This window comes from Diadema antillarum, unplaced genomic scaffold, assembly GCF_040938485.1.
Source record: "Diadema antillarum isolate AM-2024a unplaced genomic scaffold, OU_Dant_1.0 seq00000689_RagTag, whole genome shotgun sequence".
NCBI lineage: Eukaryota > Metazoa > Echinodermata > Echinoidea > Diadematoida > Diadematidae > Diadema > Diadema antillarum.
Genome location: NW_027271594.1, coordinates 581578 through 605374, shown reverse-complemented (window position 1 = coordinate 605374; position 23797 = coordinate 581578). Strand labels below are relative to the sequence as shown.

The 23797-nt window shown below is 40.9% G+C and overlaps 1 protein-coding gene across 1 annotated transcript in view; it reads right to left on the bottom strand.

Annotated features, from left to right (window-relative positions):
- Positions 1–23797, bottom strand: part of LOC139737328 (dynein axonemal heavy chain 5-like) — a 92057-nt gene that overhangs the window by 19579 nt on the left and 48681 nt on the right. Inside the window, 26 exon segments of the mRNA XM_071648001.1 lie at positions 856–1061; positions 2133–2289; positions 3904–4092; positions 4710–4874; positions 5693–5846; positions 6511–6665; positions 7364–7512; positions 8434–8527; positions 9365–9505; positions 10051–10203; positions 10863–11105; positions 11714–11836; positions 12408–12526; positions 13196–13328; positions 14518–14634; positions 15866–16024; positions 16611–16724; positions 17542–17784; positions 18437–18624; positions 19111–19222; positions 19719–19826; positions 20134–20268; positions 20986–21180; positions 21922–22109; positions 22391–22569; positions 23164–23336. Of these exon segments, the coding sequence (XP_071504102.1) occupies positions 856–1061; positions 2133–2289; positions 3904–4092; positions 4710–4874; positions 5693–5846; positions 6511–6665; positions 7364–7512; positions 8434–8527; positions 9365–9505; positions 10051–10203; positions 10863–11105; positions 11714–11836; positions 12408–12526; positions 13196–13328; positions 14518–14634; positions 15866–16024; positions 16611–16724; positions 17542–17784; positions 18437–18624; positions 19111–19222; positions 19719–19826; positions 20134–20268; positions 20986–21180; positions 21922–22109; positions 22391–22569; positions 23164–23336 (4092 nt within the window).

Genomic DNA, 23797 nt, shown 5'->3' with positions numbered 1-23797 from the left:
GTGAGAGTTTGAGCAAAATCGGACAATCCGTTAAAAAGTTATGAATTTTTGAAGTTTCTGCTCAGTCACGGCTGGATGAAAAGACTACTATAGCTTGTGATGTCACATGAGTACGATATAAAGAAAGAATGAAGAAAATTCAACATATTTCCATTTTTCTCGCGTAACAAAAGAACTCTCGACTTCTCTCTTTCAGAAGGCAGGGGGAATAATATTACCCTTAACATACGTCTGTAGCAAGTCGAAGAAACGTGCACCTTATTCAAAAAGTAAAGTTTTGTGAAATTCTCTTTTTATTTTCTTTATATAGTTGTACGCATGTGACATCATACACTGTAGTAGTCTTCTCTTCCAGCAGTGACTGCGCAGTTACTTAAAATATCAATAACTTTTGAACGGATTGTCCAATTTTCCTCAAACTTTCACTGATGTGTTCTATTAATATTGCTGCATTCTCTCAATCCTTATGTATATGAAGGTGGACTTGTCCTTTAAACACTTACTAAAATTGCAACCCTTGGATTAATATCATCACAAGGAAATTATAGAAATGTACCACATATCATGGGTTATCACTTTACCCTTCAATGCACCCATCTTACATTACACCCACATGATGACAGACCATCAAATTTTCATCTAAAATCTCTAGAATTCTATTGATCTTGAGGTAAATGTGGGCAGTTTACAACCTGTCTACAGGTCAAGTTCACATTAGTCAAAACTCTGCACAAAAAATTTTACTAGGGAACTCTGTTTTAGTCACCATTGAAATCAATGGGGAAAAACAAGCAAGCGGATTTTTCAACTTCACTTACAATAGTATCTTAACAAGAGATGATGCCAGGTACTCACATTGATTTCGTCCACAATGGCCTGAGCCTTGTCCTTGACCTTTTGGACTTGAGCCTTGACCTTCTCGGCAGCCTGGGCACTGACTGTCACTTCTGCCAGCACGGTGTCGGCCTTCTTGGATGCCACGGCCAGCTCCTTCTCCTTGACCGCCAGCTCCTTGCTCAGTTCGTTGACCGAGGCGGTGGCTTCCACCAGCTTGGCCAGACCTAGATTGGAGGCGAAGGAAGATGGAAAGTTTTGGGGGTATCACTCTTTACCAACTGAATATTTGTCAAACTTTGAAAAGAAAAAGGAATCAAAACCCACATCTTCAGCACAAGGAGCATGACAATGCTGGAATTTTTGTCTCGTGGGCAAAACAAGATCATGAATGCACACTGTTCTGCAAGTAAGTAAGTCTGTCCCTTTGTATGTCTCTGTCTGTCTGTCTGTCTGTCTGTCTAACCCTTGCCACTCCATCTATCATAACAAGCTTTAGATGTGTGATGTGCCTCCACCTGGGTTGGACAAAATTACGAGCTTGAGATCTGCGACATGAATGCTAAGACGACACAGTCTCCCATGTTGGACAATGGAAACAGCTGTCTCGTGCATGTGCAGAACACCAATATTTGCCTCATAGTGGCTTCTTAGAGTTCATGTCCCAGATCTAAAGCAAGCTAATACCTCCTTAGTTCACACCAAAGACGCTTAATAAGACACGAAAGTGCACGCTAATCCTGTACAAAACAAATGGACAGCGCGCGGTCCTCAAACATATTACGCACATCACCTGAGACCACAGTACCTAACTTCAAATATAATGCGTCTCGGGTGATGTTCGTCTTTGCCTGAGACACGCTGTCTTTGAAGTTGTTGTTTGTCAAGCGTCTTTAGGGGAGTGTAGCCTGAACTCTATTTTTAGATCACGTTGTTGCCAAATTTTTACCTCCACGAAATAATCCTTATTATTTTAAAATCTCGTTCTTCAAAATAATCTCCTTAATCAATAAAAAGCTACGACTATAATTTTTAAACTTTTTAAAGATAATAAAAATACCATGACCTTTGGAAATGAATGATGTTTCTAGGTGTACTGAGTTTGTACTTAGCTCTCTTTTGTATCGTCATGTAGGGTAGCCATTTTGTGTCCATTTTTATCGCGCGCCTTCGTATCTTGTTATCTCTACTATCTTTGGTTCACACCGTCCAAAATCCCTGGCACACAAAAGGTTACATGTAAGCATTTTTTTCACCGAGATTGAAAATGGCTATATGCTGACTTTCAAAGGTTATACCTGTGTGCATCCTTTCAGCAAGAATGCCAATGGCTTCCTTCTTTTCCATGTAGATCTTCTTGTAGCCGTCGATGAAAGACAGGTAGGACTTGGGCGTCACATGGGTCTGGCGACGGTATCGCTGGAAGTATTCCACGCACGTCTCGGCCACCAGATCCTGTACATTTTGGTGATTGGTGATTTTGTTCAGATCGACTGGTTAGGGGGTGGGGGTGGTGAGGCATAGACATTAACATTCTGTGCTGGGGTGCATTTTTGGTGCCATGAATTGTAACAGTCTGCTCATAACCTAACCTGCATATATGCGTATGGCAAGTTCTGAAGTGTCTACCTTTACATACATCTATCTAATTTGTCCTTTGATTGCTAATAGTTCTACCTCGGGTACAAGACAATCAAGCAGGTTCACCTCAGTAAGTAAGATAGCTAGACTGTGACAGCTTTACACCCAGTTCATCGTATCAGTGATCTTACTATCAAATGCTATCAATTAAACTAGATATATCGCTACGGCTACTGATATGCCTCCGCCATAATGCATGGTTCTCCTAATAGGTCTATAGTACAATGTCTTGACAATGTGTGATGACAGTTTCACACAATTGGCAAAATATTAAAATGACAGGTTTGACACAAATAAGCTGAATGTTCACTTTCCTAGAACTAGGTTCAATTGGATGAATGATTAAAATGTCAGAGTGCAGGTATTTGGGGAACTGATGATTTTTACTTGACTTTTGACCCTTTTATAAGTTTATGCATTGAGTAATTTTCAAGGTATTGAGAAAAAGTATAATTTCAGTATTGAATGCGAAAATAGCATTATCTAAACCTGGCCTTTGACCTTTGACCTCACAGTTCCAAAGAGAATCACTGTTAGGTTGAACATGCATAAATATGTAAGTTTCATGATGATACCTTGAGTTACTTTCGAGATATGGAGGAAAAAGTGCAATTTAGCACTTTCACTTGACCTTTACCTTTTGACCTTTGACCTTTTGGCAAGAAACTTCCCCAAAAATATATATTGGGTAATACATGCCATACATCAAGTTAAAAAAAAAAAAAAAACTTCAGGCATATTGCATTTTAAGGAAAGTAGTGATATTTTGAGGAGCTGATCTTGACCTTTGACCCCCCTGACCTTTGACCCATGACCCCCAACTTCCCTAGATAATCACTGCCCATCGGTACAAGCATATATACTAAGTTCCATGAAGATACCTTGAACCATTTGCAAGATATGGAGAAAAACATGAAATTTCATTTTTTTCCCACAAAATAACCTGTGACCTTTGACCTTTGACCCTGTGACCCTAAAATCCACACAAAGTATTATCCTCCAAGGATATACCCTCATACCAAGTTTGATGTAAAACCACCACACGGTTCTTGAGATATCGACAAAAACAAAACGGGACGGACGGACGGACGGACGGACGGACGACCCGAAAACATAATGCCTCCGGCCACTTCGTAGCGGAGGCATAAAAACAAGCAAACAAACAAACAAACAAACAAAAACCCTTGCATGATGCAAAATAATCGAGGGAAATTGTGTACTTAAACTCCCATGTACCTAATCATCAACATACAGATGTATGCATGGAAGTTCGCAAAAACATAGTCTTTTTTCTCTTTTTAATGGGGAGGGGGTGGGATCTTTAAGTGAGATGACATCATAAACTGCTAATCCTGTTTAATGTATTCATCATCTTGGCCTTTGGGCATCCTTTTTCCAAGAATGAATGAACGCAGAGTCCAGACTGACCTGGAACACACCCATGGTGTTGACCACACTTTTCTTGACTGTCTCGGTGCAGACGATGGGGAACGTGGACAGGAAGTGGTGCGCCACCGCGATGAGGGCGTCCTTCGGCCAGCGGCTGAACCAGTCCATGGTGCAGCCTGAGAAGAGACCGGGGAACTTCAGCGAGCGGTTGCGGAACTTCTCACCAACCTGTCCACATCAACGGCGGGGGGAAGAAGTCAGAACATAACTGATGTGTCCATACCAATCCATGGGACAATATACAAATGATGTACAGGTCTGAATGCATCAGCAGGAATTGTGTGTATAAGGTAACTACAGAATGTTAAATCACATTCCACAGTTACCGCATGCACACTATTCCTAATGATGTGAGAAAAGACATGTCCATCATCTGTTTGATTGCATGGGAGACAATTTTTTTTTTTGGCCAGAAACCCACTTTTTGCCCATGAAACCTGGTGGCAAATTTATTGGATGCATTTATTTTGGGACTGCCATAGACGCAAACCATGTATCCAGTACTTCCAGCCATGCATATAGTAATTACTGGATGCAAAATTGATTTAGTGGATGCATGGTTAGCTAGCCAATAGGCATCTCTGAATGCACGAATGTTTGCTTAATGCGCAAACACTTGCTACAACTGCGCCATAACATGTTTACAGTGATTATTTTAGCAACTTGTCTGCTCAGCTGTCACTTACAAAAATATCTGTACACAAAAATATCAACGTGTACAGCACTATGTTTTCTCAATGAGTCAAAATATTCTGCAGTGCCAAGACATTTAACAAACAACTCACAGGCGAGAAGCAGAGAACCACATGGAGGTTGTTGCGGACGCGAGTCAGGAAGTAGTCGTAGAGGTTCTCGTTGGTCGGCGGTCGCCGCGGATACTCCTTCTTCATGACGGCGATCAGCTCGCCGGTGATTTCGTCAATCTCGTCACGGGCAAACAGGTTGGAGACCTGAGGGAGGAGGCGAACGTACATGTATTCACTGCGAAACTTATTCCAACTTTTTCTGACGTTCATGACACTCTACAGAAGGGACTGATTGACTAACAAAACAATATTTCAGTTAGTAAGAGTGGAGGAATGCCATGGGTGATATGAAATATTAAGCAATACATTAATAATGATTGTACATGACAGATAATATTTTATTTCTGTCATCATGTGAAATGGATGGGAAATGGTTGAACTCTGCAGTCTTGCATTCACACTCTTTTGGGCGCTAACAGATCAGGTTCAGATTTATGATTTTGTATTTATAATCTCTGGAGGAAAAAAGTGCTGCACATTGAGCAAGATTGGAGTCTTGGATTCTTGATCTCATAGGACAAACTGAACTGATCAAGATTGTAATGTTACATTTTAATGAGGGGGGGGGGATTGAATTGTAATAGCCATGAAATAGGTGATATCACATCACATGATCTCATATTCACTCACACTCAATACGTTGTAGATTGAAATCATCTTTGAAGTCTATTAATAATTTTTTAGGGAATATTTCAAAATAGTTGAGATTTATAATGTATTATACATAATGAGGGAGGGATAAGGAGGGGAGTGGGAAGGGGTGGGGTGGGGGTTCCTAAAGCTGGATTTCTGAAGTCCAACTAATAATATTTTGCTTTATAATGTAATACACATATGGGCCTGGGAGATGAGAAGGGAGGAATTGGGGGGGGGGGGGGGGGGGTTACACTCTAACATCCCTACAAAACAGGTGACATCTTGCCATCTAGGGGGAAGGTGAGTATGAGAGAGATATCTCTAACCTCTCCGGAGGCAATGACGTTGTTCATGTACTCCAGGAAGGCTTCATCCTTGATCTCGTTGTCGGTGAAGATGAAGGTGATGCCCTGGCCGTGCTGACCGGCAGTGCGGTACAGGTACTTGAGGTCATCCATCAGGTTGGTCACATTGTAGGACCTTTTGGAGGGAGTGGAGAGGAAACAGGAGGGAAGTGGATAGGGGAAGGGAAGAGGGAAACAAGTGGAGGAAAGTTAAAGGTTGTGCACAAAAGTTCCAGGCGTAGGGCGTTTCTTCACAAATACATGTACAATATGTATCGTCAGCAAATAAGAAGTGAATTCACAAGGAGTCGCATTGTGATGTGCACTGTGACAAACTTCTATGCTCAGCCTGATAAAGTAAAAGTTTTAGTTCACCTATCTGATTATAATCAATTTAAAGACAAATTGAATGTGGTTCTATTGGTTTCTGCCCTATGTATAGAAGTGGGAAGCTGGGAAGCCTAACATAACTGTCTTGAAAAAAGAGGGGAAATAATCTTTGGTAGTAAAAAACCCAAGATATCATCTCAATCTGGACAAAATGTGCTGTGCTCTATCTTACAAAAGATTTGAATATTCTAAACTATCAAATTTTGCAATCTAAAACGCTAATCTACGACAAAGACGATTTCATGAAAACAATTTCAGGTAAGAAAATCCTCAAATGCCAACTTGTACTGGAGAAGAAACTAGCAAATGTCGATACATGACAGGTGATTTCAATAGGGGAAAATTCTTTTGGTACATGTATCACAGTGTACTTCTCCAGCAATCACCCTGCCATCCCTCTTTCCCTTTACCTGCTGAGGGTGATCTGGAAGCTCTTGTAGCCGGCGATGAAGGAGGCTAGACGGGTCAAGCTCTGCTTGCCGGAGCCACCCACTCCCACCAGGAGGGCGTTGCCCCGGTTGGTCCGGATGACGCGGGAGATCTTCAGCAAGTGGACCATGGCATCCTGTCGAGCAACATTAATAAATAAAACAAACAAGGGAGATAAATGAACGCTGTCTGGGTGATGCGCAGATGGAATGCACTTTGCACATCTCTTGCTCCTTCTCTGCTCCGTATTTCCTTGTACTTTAAAATAGTAACTGTTCATGATGATGTCCTTGTTACCTACATTACATTTAACAGCTATATTTTAGCTGTCCATGGATAGATTTTGGATAGTAATATTGCCGTTACTACACATATTACGTTTTGAGTGATCCACGTTTTACAAGCCCTGCTTTTCTTTCGACCACTATTTTCCACTGTTGTACTTACTTTTCTGTCAAACTTGAAATGTATGCATTGCTGTTCTTGGGTATTCTACTTAATTGCACATATATTTTGTTGTATACTTCGTGATCCACACTGCATTACGTATTTCTTACAAACTGATGTGAAAAACAGTATAATTTGTGTCATATGTACGCTTTGTATTATGTTTCACTCAGCTGGATGGAAATGAATAATAAATTGAACTGCATTAAATTGAATTGTTCCGAATTGTAATCTACATGTGCTTCTTACTGATAAACACTTTCATCATCCTCACAAAGTTCATTGGGATCTGATTTTGTTGGTTTTGTTAGAATATTTTTGGAGAGAAGTGGTGCATACTTTCCCCCTACTCCAGGAAATATCAAGCATCCAGCCCCCTAAACTCACCTTGAAGAATACAAGGTCCATCTTGGAACCACGGATGGACTCATTGTACATCTCCTGGAACATGGTCAGGCGGTCCGCCAGGGCCTCCAGCGTAGTGACTGGCTCATAGATCTTGGGAGCGTCAAGGTCCGCGTCTTCTGGCTCCTCTCCTGCAAGGTTGACCATTATTGAACAGCTTGATATTAGGACTAGTTTCTTCAATGTTCCTTTCACATCAGTCCCGTTGTGACCATCTCGCCTCATACCGGCTCAAATCAGTGATGCCCAGCACAAAATTTTGAGAAAACTTGTTTTTTCTCACCTAAAAACAATTCTATGGAACCTCAGTTGCCTCCCTCAATATGCTCCAACTGGGCATAGTCATCTCTGAACCACTTCAGGTTGCACAAAATAAACAATGAGCTAACAAGACAAAAAGAACCTCTACTGTAATGTTGACCAGTTAAAACAACTGGATTTCAAGACTAGTCTCACATTATGGGAAGAACAGCTTCAAGAGTTTCTGCTTGACTACCTTGTCTGTCACATATGCCTCCACAGTTTCCATAGTACAATGTCAATGGCTGGTATTCACGAAGGTTTAAATTCAGTCCTTGGTTTACGCAAATTTCTTCTGCGTAAATGTGCGTGACAGATTGTATACGCCAACAGACATCCAAAGGCAACTGTGCATTGATACGTATAAAAGGTATGTGTATGCCTATTTCATGCTTATGTTTTGTCCATGTACTAAATTCAAACCATGCTTTTGATTTAAACCACCTACATAAATACATGTATGAGCCTTTAGCCTTTAGTTTTCCTTTACGTAAATCAGATAATTCCTAACTTACATGATAAATGATGAATAGGACTGAAATGGGTCTTTGGCAGTGAACTGAAATTGTCCGTGAATATATTTGATATTCCCTGCGAAGCTTTTTCATGCATTCACATTAGTGGTAAATCTATCTTACTGCACACACCAATGAAATCAGTTGATAGTCTTGGGAAAGAATGTGATATTTGCCTGAATTCAGAGTATTAGAGATATATCACTCGAGATTGTGTGAAATGCTTTTCTCACAGACCTGTAATCTCTGGTGCATCCCTGAGGAAGTCCACAAAGAACGGCTCCTTGGGTACCTGCTCGGCAAAGGAAGTACCCAGGTCCTCTTCAATCGTCTGTTGGATGGCAAACACACAGAGCAACAAGTAGAGATGAATATCATATCATATCATATGTGACATAGCAAATGATAGAAACTTCAATGCAGCTGCTATAAGAAACTAAACAGTTTTTCCTCATGTAACAAAATATGAAACTGTTTGCTGAGTTGATGATGAAATAGAGTAATCCTGATAACTACGATTATCATTTTCTATAACCCATGCCATATGGGAACCTGGTGGTCTGTGTTATAACTCTATGAGGATTTCAGAATTCAGTGTGGAATGGGTTAATGCAGCAACCATTCATTTTGCACGAGAAATCCACTACGTGACAATACCAGTACTAAACAGAAATTTTCAATTTGACCACTATGCTCCAATACATGTGGAACTTGAAACCAAAGTCTAGCATATTTGTTGCATCTGAAATAGTATTGGACTGTTTTTCAGCATGAACATCATAAAAACAGCTGGCAACAGTTGTAAACAGCATAAGGAAAACAAACAAAATAGAAAATATCAAACAGCTTACAGGAAACAAACAAAATAGAAAATATCAAAAACAGGAAAGTAGGTATTGTATGAAACAGATAAACAATAAAGTTTACTAAATTGAAAGTCAGAGAATGACGGAGATCAGATGATGTGATCACGACCATGAGAGGTAGCATTCACTCTACATTAATCCTTATGTGTGCATCGATTGTTGATTGGCACAGAAAACCCCATAGCATTATACACACTGTCTAAAGTCCCTGGCACAGAGATGGTGAATTCCATCCATAGATGGCATAGAAGTAAACATCAGAGATTGTCTTGGCTGCACCGCTAAGGGTCACATCGACTCACCAGCTTGATGGTCTTCTCAAACCAGTCCTTGTCCTCCTGGTTGATGAAGCGGTCAGCGACGACGCGCGTGCACTCGTGCTTCCACAGCCCCAGGAGCACGGATGGGCTGGAGATGACCTCCGCCGAGCTGTTCAGCATACCCTGAGATGTGGGGGGAAGGATGGTATAGAAAGCGGTAAGATAAGATGACCTCACTCAACAAGGCTTCCAAAATTCTCGCAACATACTGACGATGCATACATTCTCGAGATAGACAGAACTTCTGGACAAGATTTAAGGGGATGGTATAGCTACAAGTCAGTATTCACTACATGCCCATATTTAGCTCATGCGCATGCCCAAAGGCCTGCTGACATAATGTGCTAGTATTTTGCTAAGGCTCTGAAAACCTCTGCCAAACAAAAAAGTGAAACACAGCCCATAGGAGATCTGACACAAATATCACTACTACTGCAATTTACCGCTACAAACACTTTTAATAACGATAAACAATAATGAATATTACAATGATGATTATAATCATCATCACCATCATCGTAATCATTATCAACATCATCAGCATCATCTTCATCATCATTACCATCATCATCATCACCATCATCATATAATATCACCATTATCATCATCACTATAGCAATACCAAAAACGATAACACCATCAAAAAAAAAAAACCCTCATGATCTTACCTCCCAAATCCTGCTGAGATCGCGGAGGTTGAAGATGTAGTGGAACTTGGCCGGTGTGGGCAGCATCTTGATCTTGGTGCGCTGCCAGAGCTTGCGGGTGCAAGAGACGAGGCTGTCGGCCAGCTGGCACACCTCCTCACTGAACTCTCGCTCCTGGTGGGGAGAGGGGGGACAGGATGGGAGATGATCACGATGGCATGGGTGTGGTTGACAGAGTGCAGATGCACTTGACGGGTCATAATTGTTGGCTGACATGAAATAGTTTTCGAATTTTGGTTAACTATATCTGTGTCATTACTTTTTTTTTTCTTCTTCTTCTTTCTAATGACTATCAGCGCTACTTCACCTCAAGCACTGACATATTTGATATGATCTTCGAGATCTTGCTTTCCCCCAAAAGTGGCTCGTTGTGTTTTGCCGAGTTTTCTACCATAACTGAAGACGGGCCATTCAATTTCATATGTGATGAGCTTGGCACTGTATTTCATTATCATTCCTTTTCCTTTGTCTTTATCTTGGTTTTGATTTTAAACTATAAGCCCAACTTTCTCATGAACCCCCGTCTTTTTGCCACTCCTTTGTTATTTAGATTTCGGAATTACTTTTGTAGCCACGATTGAATTCTTCTAGTTGTGCCCTATGGCAGGTCCTAATTTTCTTACTCTACTTGAATCACCCAGTACAATGAAAAGAGTATTAAGAGATTAACACCAAGCTACAATATCATGACAGAACGTCAAAGCAAGTGATATTTGCGAAGCAAACACAGCTTCCTGGTAGTCATTTCTTCCCAGACTCAGGCTAAAGTGTACCTTGCAATAGTGTCCCGTGCCAATGGTGCGGAAGATTTTGTCGATGGAGGCGTTGGAGGGCAGGGTGCAGTTGAAGATGTTGAACTGGCGCTTGAGACGCTGAGGGATGTCGTTGCGGCCGCCTCCCGGCTGGATCATGGCTGCCAGGAACTGGATGTCCACGATGTTGGTGAACTCGCCGGGCTTCTCCAAGCTGTAGAAGCCCCTCGTTGCCATCAGCTGACGCACAATCTCGTTGGTGATCTGTTTGAATGAAAAAAATCAAGGAGTGTGACAAGCTGTCACTCAAAATCCCCTTCCTTCATAGGTTACAGATAGTAAAGACAACACATTCATGTACAATGTACATGTCCTTTTGGTCATGAAGATCATGTAATATTCCTGTTCAGTAGATGACGTTATGAAAGAGTTGACTTTCTGACATTCTTTTCTTTGCCCATTTTTTTTTTTTTTTTTTTTGGGGGGGGTCATTAACATTTCATGCTGAATCAGCAACATCAGAAGTGTAGCTTCCACTGTGTCGGGGGGGGGGGGGGGGGGGGGAGATTTCTGTCTGTAAGTATCTAATACATTTTTTTAAAAATTCTCTTGTTAAGCTGATTATCCTTGCAGTAAATTTGTTGTGGTCAACGGTCCCAATTTATTGTAATGTAACACTGTTGCATGTGCTAATCTCGCTTGCCTACTCCATTAGCTTGATACAGTGACACTTGACAGCAAATTACCAACCAAAACTCACTTGTCCTGTCTTGTCTTTTGCTAAATATATGATTGATAACTGAAGAGAAATGCTTGCAGTGGGGAGGAATGCTGGAGGAGTCATGTACTTGCGAGACAAACAACAATCTCACCTGATCTCCCCACTCATTGATGATTGGCATGTTGACGTCGTCAATGAAGACCGACATGCTCTTGCCAGCTGGGGGGCCATAGGTGGTACCCACTCGCTTGTCCACGTAACTCTCAATGGTACGCTGCAGAGACGGGGAGTGGGGGGGGGGGGTAAGAGTAGATAGAGAAGCATTGTAGAAATAATGTACCTCCTGTCAACTGACCTTAAAAAAAAATGATACACTATTTCTCACAGTAACACTGTAATCAATCCCTCATCAAATGTAGAAATGCATTAGAAGAATACACACAAAAAGCAATCATATAGTATCAATCCCACATATTAAATTTTGAATCATAAATAAATTTGTGTCAAGAATAAAAAAAAAAAAGGATGGACATACTCTGTACTGACACTACATTCCTGCTGGACTGAAGATAGACCACACTTCATCTCATTCTTAAAAAAACCTGCTGATTTGCCAATCATAACGACAGAGTTGCTTATTTTTATCCTTACCTAAGAGTTCTGAATAGGTACTATGCCTACATAAAAACTTATCCTGAAAGGACATCTGGAACTTAAAAACAAGAAATTAAAGAAATTACTGCACACCATATCTACGACAAGAGTTCTCACGCTCAGGTACAAAGAACTTCTGTAAAATCTCTGCACCTATGACAGAGGCACGAGTAAATGTTTCAACAGCATACCTGGAACATGTTTGGCGTGGTGGCGGATGAGAAGTTCAAGCTCTTGAAGAGGTGGTGTTCAGCATCATACTTGTTGCAGTAGCCCTTGATGACCACAGTCTTGGCTGTTCCTTGCTCACCTGTCGTGGTCAAATGTGGTTATATAATGATTACACAGTGTTGACTGTGACTTCACTTATCACATGTTGTATGACTTTCAAGCAGAAATACAACAGCACTCTACATATTTCTTCAAATTCACTGGCCAGATCATAAGTCTTCATTCCAAATATGACGTGCTTCGATATAGCTTCAACTGACTGATCTTTAAGTTACTTATATCAGATATACCATGACCAATTTTGATTTCCACATTCTATCAATTCTTCTTATGCACTGACAAAGTCGTAATTCCTGTTTTCCCAACCAATATGTCATAAACTAATGCAAAAGCTGACCTGTTTAAGTTACTATAATACAGACAACATGACAAGTATGATTTCATTTCAAATGGTTGTCAATGCTACAACTGCCAGTGCTACATAAATACTTGAAAACAGATTAGCAAATACTTGGAAATCTGAGAAAACATCTCATCAATAAGAGGTCAGTGGACAGTGTAGAAGGTGTCATCGAAGTCAGGATTTGATGAACCTGTTTGAATAGATATGAATGAATGGGAGGGCATTTACGGTAAGGGGAAGGGAAAGGAGTAAGTAGAGTGGACAAAGGAAAAAACAAAAGGAAGAGAGACAGGTAACAAGAGAGGTGCAGCTAGAACAAGGAGGACACCATAGTCTTTTTCTCACCAATGAGAAGAACGGCCTTCTCCTGCTTGGCGATGGTGTGGATCAAGAAGTCAGTGCAGACGTTGTCCACGTTGGGAACCAGGATGGTGGCGTATTCTGGGGTAGAGTCCTTTGGATACACATACTCAGGCACCTAGGGATCAGAGGAGACACAATGATTTCCAGTAAAATCACTAGCAACATGTGTCATGAGATACGTGCGATAGTCACGGTATATTTCCACACATTTTAAAGGGTGTGTACAGTTCTGGTCGAGGTGTAGATTTAGCTTTTAACATTTTGCGAGATATTCAGAAACCACTCTATGAGATGTAAAGGGGGAATACAGTTCTAAGGGGTATCAAAAGTTTATTCGATGAAAATCTGTTTTGAAATGGCTGAGATATCCAAAAACAAGGTGAAACAAAGAGATCCTAATAAAGTTGGGGCATGATGTCGCCTTTTATTATTAGCACTTTTTTGGATATCTCAGCCATTTGAAAACCAATTTTCATCAAATAAACGTTGAATCCTTCTTAAAATTACATGCTCTTTCATATTTCATAAGAGGTTTTTCATTATCTCACTTAGGAATGTTCAAAACATGAATCCCTACCTCAACCAGTACTGTACAGTCCCTTTAAGCACGATGCCTGCATTATTGGATTCCTCTTTCCCTCCAATGAGAAGAGTGAATAGATGAACGTGTTATCTGGTTAGCTTTCTGACATTTAACTGTCCATAACGGGTTTGCATACATTATTGTACCTGCGCTGATTTAATGAAACAGTACATCAAACCCTTTCAATGCAGTTTGTTTCTCAAACAGCATCCTACAAAAAAGTTGAGATTTACATATCATTATCTTTATTATGATTACTTATTCAGCCAAACAAGACATCACAAATACAGTTACATGTTACACATCCAAGTGGAAATGGCACAGTTCACATGCATAGTACATTCACCAGCCATCCATCCTTTCATACATTCATTCATCCATCTATCCATCATCCATCGTCAATTCATCATCCATCCATCCTCCATCATCTATCCATCCATCCATCATCCATCCATCCATCCATCCATCATCTATGCATCCATCTATCATTCATTCATTCATCCATCCATACCTTTATCCATCCATGCATCCATCCATCCCTCCAACACATCCTAATCATCCATCTATCCATATATCATGTCAATCCATACATACATCATTCATCCATTCCCCCATTCATCAATCCATCCCTCTCTCTCATCTGTCCATCACCCTATCTTCCAAAGTAATCACAGAAGGGATCAGTGAGCAGCGGATCCTCCCAGAGGCAAACGTTCCTTACCCTATCCGACCAGTGCTGCCACTGACCGTCGTCCGTGACGACAAACTCAAAGATGGTCTGTCCAGGCTGGGTTTTGGGTAGCAACAGGCCACCTCTCTCCACCAGCCATTCCTCCATCTGTAGATTGACCATAAAACGACAGCATCAATAACATAAAATCATGACCATCAAAATTCAATGCAGTGAGGATTTTTTTCCCCCCAGGGCAGCAAGCGATAGGACAATTTCACAGTAAAATGTAAGTAGTAATATCTGGAAAAAAGATGAATACATTTTTAAGACAAGATAAGCTGCCTTATCAAATGTTCATCAGCATTTTTCATCAGCCATGACTACTGCTGAAGGCACTACACACCAACAAACCAAGATTATTGCAATATATCTTCCTCCTTTTGTTTCAGTTTTTAAGCATGGCACTCAACCTCTGCATGACTTTTTAATTTCATTTTTTTATTCAAAGCATGACATTTAGATTGCTATGCAAAATATTTGGCATGTAAGCTACATGCACTTTATCCGTAAAGCCTGTTAAAGATGACTGTTCACAAGAGTCCAACATGCTGTTCTCATTGATAAGACAACAGTGGTTAATCCACTGAATGAAACTATTTCAGACATCCCATACCATTTGAACATTCTCTCACATAAAAGTTCTAAGACTTCTCACTAAACTAGAGACATATTCTGTCATTCCATGCCTGTCTCTTTGTGAGCCTTTGTAAATGCCATTTTTTAAATGTAATCTTAGGTGCTCTAAACCCACTTATCCTCTTGTACTGGGCAACCACAGCCCCCCCCCCCCCCCCCGAACGTACAACAAAAGGATAAATTCATAAGATGAACAAGATGCTTATCCCTGATTAGGGAACTTGACACTGAAACATATTTGGTGTCTAACAATGCCAAAAATATTTGAAAATGATATTCAATATGCATGTGTAAATAACATGGATATTGCCTACATTTTTCAGTGAGACAATCTCTAACACTTATTGGATGTTGTTGTTGTTGTTGTTGTTGGTTGTTGTTGTTGGTTGTTGTTGTTGGTTGTTGTGGTGGTTGTGGTGGTTGTGGTGGTTGTGGTGGTTGTTGTGGTGCTTCTTGTGCTTGTTGTTGTTGTTGTTTGTTGTTGGTTGTTGGTTGTTGGTTGTTGTTGTGGTTGTTGTGGTTGTCGTTGTGGTTGTTGTGGTGGTTGTGGTGGTTGTTGTGGTGCTTCTTGTGCTTGTTGTTGTTGTTGTTGTTGTTGTTGTTGTTGTTGTTGTTGTTGTTGTTGTTGTTGTTGTTGTTGTTGTTGTTGTTGTCATTATTGTTGGTTGTTTGCTCTCTCTTGTTTGCAGTGAACTCTGACCTTCTTCCTGTCGTCCAGCTCCAGCAGGGCTCCCAGGGACCACATGAGGCCAAAGATGTAGAGACGCTCCAGATGCTCCCTGGAGGGGTTGGCATCCTCCCCTGGGATCAGGCCCGACAGGATGTCGATGGCCTGACGCACGTACATGCACTCCAGGATCTGTGAGTAAGGTCAGAGGTCAGAAGATGAGGTCAAAGGTCATAAGTCAGCAGTTATGCAACCAGAGAGTGAGGAGGTGAAATGGACAGGACAAATTTAGGTATTTGACAACATACATGTACTGACATACATACATACTGACATACATACATACATACATGTACATGTACAATTTGTACATACTGACAGTTCAGAGATAGGTAAATGATTAGAGACAATGAACTCCTTGAGATAAGAAGAACAAGTCAGGATCACATAGTGCTACAATACTTACATGTCCCTCTGGTAACCTTACAGTGACAATTTCCAAAATTCTTCTAAATCAGTTTTGCGATTTATAAGAATTTTGGATATTACAATTCGACTGGATGAATAATAATCTACATCAGCTTACAGTGACAAGTAATTCAAAGACCACGCTATATGATTAAAGGACATCACACAGGCTGTAGGAGAAGCTTCAGGGAGCTGTACTAAAACTTTAACTACAAAATGCAAGATACATTTGTAGATAATTTGTGAACATGACACTATGCTGCCATAGCTTTTGTTGGAATAGCATAAAAATGATGAAGACAAATCTTACATCCATCTTGGGCACCAAGTTCTGGACGATGTAAGTGTAGAGATCCTTGAAGGTATCCTCAAACAGCGACATCAGCACTTCCTGCTGGGTGGCCGGCCTGGTGTACAGCCAACCCTAGAGGGAGACATAATGCAAATACAAACAAGGTGAGTAGACAAGACAGGAATTCATGCCTGCCTGTGATAAAGCACATGGAGGTGCATGTAAGTAAGGTCAATTCAAATCTGCACATTGGTGTGGTATAACATGGAATGCTATGTGCTTTAGTTTGATGTACTTTAATCCCGAAAACTACTTGTATTTTTACCCATCTCCATCTTTGTTAAGTTTATTTCTCTGCCTGTGCCAACAAATCAATGAGGATATCTATAGATGTATCAATGCAACTTAAGCTGCGTTTACTCCAAATCTGGCACGGGTCACAGAACGGGGTTTTTGCTATGGTGCGCCAAAAGGAACCATGTCTGGTTCTGTTACAATATCACTTCCCCGCTAATAATTTTGTTACAAAATAAATCTTCGATTATTGATTTTGTTGCTCTTGATTTTGACATAAATTAAAATTTGGGGTGATTTTGTACTGAATAACTGATTCTTTTTTTAACAGAACCAGACATGGTTCGTTTTGGAGTATCATAGCAAAAACCGGGCCCGTTGCCCGTACCGTGCTCTGTGTAAACGTGTCATAAGTCTACATCAAAGTGCAGAACTGATTAATCTTCCCTGTGAAAAAGGTAAAGCTACTCCACCAGTACAATAGTTTCAAATTAATATCTTGAATGAACAGACATCATGACTACACTTCGTTCCTAGAAGAAATGCGCCATTGTCAAGCCTGATAAAATCTTGCTCAAATATCAAACAAACAAACAGAAAACAAACAAACCCAAAACATAAACATACGATATATCCCATGGCAAGTAAATCTTACTTGGAGAATGGGATTCCAGTCCATGATGGAGGAGCTCATGTAGACCATGCCGTTCCTGGAAACGGTGGCCGGGGAGGCGTTGTCGATGTTGTGGGGCTCGAAGACCACCTTGCAGTTGGGCGACATGGGGATGCGGTCGCCGTTGGCCAGGGTCAGCGTCTTGTTGTCGTCCAGCACGCTGTTCAGGTTCTCGATCCAGATGGCGTCCACCGGACCGTCCAGCACAATCCAGATGTGCTCACCCTGGAACAATTAGAGGGCAATCCAAGAGTCGAATGTAGTTCTCTGTTATCTTATCGTGTAAAGATTGAACACTTTTAAAAGGAATTTTTCCATGTATTCTCATTATGTTTAATTATCTTGAGAAAGAATATAAATCTTAACAGCATATGGAGCTGATTTGTGTTCAATTAATCAACAAAACAATGGAGCATACACAAACAGGTATTGCCTGAGCCCCATTTCTTGAAGTCTCTGATGTAATGATCTAGATAAGATATGAAGTAAGTGAGGAGGGAAGCAGCAATGGGAGACAATACCCCTAACCACTGACCTCTATAGGAAGTACAGGTTTGTATCTAGAATTCTCATAGGCTAATCGCTTTGAAGCCGGCATGCCACCATCTTGCCACGCACATCGTCCATACACTTGTATATAGAGCTCATGACATCACATCATCTTGGTAACAGTCTCTGCTTGAAAACGCGAGCAAGTCTGCATGGAGTGTGCCTAGTAAGATGGCGGCGCGGCGGCTTCCATTGTTTATACGGCATGACTGGACTAAGGAGATATCCAGATACTTCCTACAGAGATTAGTGCCAACTCAGTGATCAACTCCAATAAAAGCAAATGCTGAAATAAAGATATTTAAAGTGAACGATTTGTGTCACTGACCTTCTTGGCTTTGAGCGTCTTCCTCCAGAGGGTGGAAAAGATACCGTCTGTCCAGTCGTTGGTGGCGACGTCCAGCCGGCCGAACATCTGGGGGGCGGTGATGGCCTTGGGGTTCATCCTCATCTCCCTGTGGGGGGCGCCACAGTCACCCATGGCCTTCATCAGAACGTTGATACACTTTGTCTTGCCTGGATGGGAGGGGGCAGAGGTCAATGAATTGTGATGATAACTGCAGCATGTAGAGAATTACTTGTTTGTTTTTGTTATTTTGTTTGTGTGTGTGTGTGTTTTTAAGGAAATGACTGGAGGTGAGTACAAGCAGTCTGCAAAATAGTAAGGAATTTGGAAGTATATTTTTTTCTTTGTGTTTTCTTTTGAAATGTGTAATAAGAAGCCTTATAGGATATTGGTCTGCATATCGTTAATACAACAGGGCAAAGGTAACACATTGGCCCTGGTAATAACACAGAGAACAGCAGTATTGGCAAAGTCATGTCAGCCCAAACTTTTATTAGAGGGAGAACGGAAGTAAATGGAATAAGTGAGGCATACCATCAATTTAGCTTGCACTGAAATCTACTCTGTTATTGCATAATGTTCTCTCAGAATTATGAATCTCATTCTTGGTTTACGACTTTCAGTCATCCACTACAGCCTCTGACCGGTACACTGACCTGCACCGCTGGGTCCAAGGGTCATCATGCCGTGGCGGACGCGTTGTGTCTCGTACAGCTGAATCAACTTCAGCGTCCAGGGGGGATGGTGGACCAGGCCTGCTTCACGGATCTACAGAATTTGAGAGAAACAGGATTGAGTGACAATTATTCACACTCTCCATCTCACCCTTCAATTTGTAAAAGTTTGTGGAAAATTTCAGTGATCAACAATTTGACAGAAATTCAATGAAAAGATTTTATTACATCACTCTTTCCATGTAATTCATATGGTGCTAAGGAGCAGAAGTCACAGGATAACATAAAAGCTTCTGGAAGGCCAGATTCACTCAAATCTGCAGCCGCAAAATGTTGAGAATAATGACTGGTTATTCTCTTTCTAAACTGTGAAATAACAATTTATTAATTTGAGTGGCAAAACTTTGTTGGCAAAGAAACTATGTTGGTAAAAATTGATGCCTTCAACTTTCTTGTTATTAGAGCGGTGTCCACATTGCTTCAATCAGATTTAGTAATAATATCAAGATTACACTCAGGATATTTTTTTCTTTATCTACATGTACAACCAAATAAAGATACTACACTGTATAGACTAGTGTCTGTCTTACCTGTTTCTCAATGGCTGCCTCGATGTCGGGATAACCAGCCTTGTCTAGTGTCATGCCAGGGAACAGATCGTCGATGAGAGACAAGAACAATGGTTCATCCTCGTCCACCTGTAGAGGGCAGCAAACAGAGGCCAGCTCAAATTCAGGTTTATTTACTGGTCCAAAATAACAATGGAGCTTTGCTTCTGCTGGCTTTACAACAACACGCACTACAATACAAAGAGATACAATGGACATGACAAACACACATATATGAACAATAAACCTTTTTTTTTGTAACATAACAGGACAAGCCTAAGCAACATTGTCACATGTATGCAATACATTCCCCACAAAGATTATAAAATCTTTGTAGACATTACACAGACCCACCAATTTCCCAAAGCTAATGGGTTTATGAATGAAGTCCACATACCAGCTTGGAGAGGTTCATGTCCCTCAGAACTCTCATGACGATCATGTTCTCGCTGTCCTGTGGGTTAGCTCTCTTGAAGGCTCCCAGGGTACGCAGCACAGAGAGAATGTTGCGCAGACCAAAGTCGTAGTGGACCTGAAAGTCATATGATCAAAGGAATATTTGTTTTAAGCAAAGAACGGAAAAGCAATTGCAAGATTATTCAATGAAAGAGAAAGTCTGATTACAATGACTGCCTGATATCTGGCTAAGTGTATATGCCTGTATTAAACAAAATATGAGTACCAGTTATCATCACGCAAGTGAAATGAAACACGAGGGATCATGTACTCCTTCTATGGAGGGAGAGGGTGCCAGGAGAGGAAAAATACTTTCACAAAATCAAGAATTTTATCACAGATATAACAATTGGAAACTTTCTAAAGCATACAATTGATGACAAACAAGAAATTATAATAATAATGACAAATCATGTTGCCCTAAATGACTCAACACTCTCATTAAAACATCATCGTTTGATCAATATGACTGACAACTTACATGCAATTGCTTGCACATATCATTCCAATAAATCAGGGCCCCGTTTTATCAAAAGATGAAATCGATTTTAAATTTCCTTACCACACAGGCTGCCACATACTTACAGTTGAAATCAACTATATAATCAATTTTAATCTTCATAACACAGGGCCCAAACATACTACAACACCTATACATACGATGTGCTGGTTTTTTTTCGAGAATGCAGATTTCTGCTTATGCAGAAAATGTATCAATCCATCTCCGTCGCATGCAATGTAAACTGTGAATATGATCTATGCAACGGTCAAACTGTCTTTGATGACCACTCGCCTGTTTGGTCAGCTGCTCCTCACATAGCTTGTAGAGGGTGTAGAACTTGCGGGCCAGGATCACGTTGCCCTGGAAACCACAGGCAGCAAGCTTGACCCTCATGATGATCTGCCGGTCGGGGACCATCATGGCCACAGTGCGGAACTGGATCTTCAGGTTCTCGGGCAGCTCCTGCCGTCCGGCGTAGCCAGGGTTCTGTTGAGAGGGGTGGATGGGGTGAAAAGATGGGGTACAAGTGTAGGTGCAGATATTTTCAAGACAGTTCACTACCAATATGATGCATTTTGATGGGGGCAAAATTTGAGGAAGACCAGTACAAAAAGCGACTTTTAGGTTGACTTCTGTGGGTGCAAGACACAATACAACAACCTTGCACTATAATTCTATTGCAACCAGAAGATGTAATGAACTAATATAGAACACGAGAGACACAAAGGCACATATTTCTTTGGCAATTGTGAAAAGTTGATACTGCCAAGAAAAATGGGGGCAGATCTACCATTTAGAAGCACTGGATATGCTCATATCAAAATAGGCTTTTAATAATTTCACCGCATCACCAAAACTCTCTTCAAATCAAGCTTTGATATGTGTTCCACTAGATCAAAAATTTAAGGGTTCATCTCCATGTGGGAGCACTGTGGATTATTAGATAAGATTTGAATTTGAAACAGAGGTTCCAAATTCAAGTCCTGTCAAGCGCTTGAATCCTTGGACATGATGTTTTTACCTGCCATGTCCCTTTTGACACAGGCGTACAAGTGGATGGATGACAATGCTGGGGTTATAATAATGGTAGGGCCCTCTGGAAGAGCAATGCTAACACTAAAGAGGCTACTTTTTGGTAAACAGGACCATATCAAAATCTCTTCTTCAAACATGATGAGTGAATAAATCAACAGAATGCAGCATCCATGAGGATGGAGGTAACCTCACCATGGTCAGGAAGATGCCAAACTCTGGGTCCATGTCGACCACATCTCCATCGGTGAAGATGAACTGGTTCTTGCGCTCCTTCTTGCACATGAGAACGATGTAGATCTGCTGAGCGGCCACGGAGAGCACGGGCAGTTCAATACGGTTGAACTCGTCGAAGCAGCCCCAGCTACCGGACTGAGCCAGACCTGAAGAAACATTAATTAACACAGGATGTGAAATGGTGAAGGTGTCATCATTTGCTCTCTGTCAATGTGGTTCTGAGACTTTGTTATTGCCAATATTGCGAAAAGGATTCTGATGTTGATCAATCATCTCTGCAGATTTTATGACAGATGATCTTGAATTCATTTGGTATATCAATCCACTCACACATTACTTTAAAACTAAATATGATATTCACAATGTACTGTATGCAAACACATTCACTTCTGATCTAATTTTGCCACCACGAGTCCAGGAACTTTACCTTTGTAGATGCGCCCTAGACCTCTGAAGTCCATCTGATCGGAGCAATTGAAGACGACAACATATTTTCCCAGAGCTTTGCCCATGTCCTTGGTGGTCTCTGTCTTGCCTGTTCCTGCAGGGCCAGCTGGGGCTCCTCCCATACTCATCCCAAGGGCCTGGGACAGGGTGATGTAACATCTACAATCCCAACCAGAGATGATAATGAAGTTAATTCTAGAATACGTGTATATATCACTTACAATATAGGAAGTAACATAAGGGATTAAGAGAAACTAAAATAACGTTTCACTGGATGTTTTACTGGTTTGATAATATGAATTTGAACTGAATTGAAAGCAGCTTTAAAAACAAGGATTTGTTAATGCACAACCCATATAATGGATTGAGCTCTCAAATTATCAAAGCCTAATATGATACAATGAATTCATAGTTCAATTCATTGCATACGTAGATGTTACCCCACACACTCATTCTTGAGAATTGAGCTCAAGTGGCTACACAAAGCTACATGTATAACAATTTCTCATGAAGAAATCTGCATGAGACTGTTGAATTCACACAGTTGTCATTGCACAGGAAATCCCTTACACAACAAATTGTGCAACTCTAAAACACCACCTTGTGAGCCATTAAACATTTACACATACATCATGTGAGTCATTTACACATAGACCTAGTGAGCCATTTTAACACCTTGTGAGCCATTTATACATACTCCTTGTGAGCCATTGACACATTAACCTTTTGAGCCACACTAGGGTAAAAGCTGACCTGTCAGTGAGAGGAGTGATCACGAGTCGGTCCGTGCAGCCCACCGGCTCGTTCATGTAGGCGAAGTCGACGTCGGTGACAGAGATGATGCACTGGTCGGTGTCCTCGTTGAAGTAGAAGCGAGACTGCTTGAGCCACTCAAAGTCATTGGATGACTTGATGTGCATGCGCACCTGTCAGATGCAGAAGAAAACATACCCTGTCATATGATACCCATATCCACTGCAGAACATATGGAATGTTTTACAAATACCATGTGTTCTGTTTCAGACTTAAATCTCCTATACAATATCTATAGCAGTGCATGACTTAAACAAACTGTGGCAGAAAGCCAGAAAATCTTATAAGATAAGATAGATGCAATGTTTCATTTACTAGTTCTGTGAACAAAATATAGACAGTCAAATCTGTTTTAGCGACCACCTGTCTATAGCAGCCACTTGCCGTATATAACCACTAAAAACAATTCCCTCCAAGAGAAAAAGCATGTTAAGGCCACCGCAAAACTATACGACTTTTGATCTGGGCTAATGTAATTTCGGATCCAAAGTCTGTCAATCATGCGAACGAAAGTCAGATACTAAGTGGTTGCCTTTATATAATCTGTCTATAGCGGCCACTTGTCTATAACGGC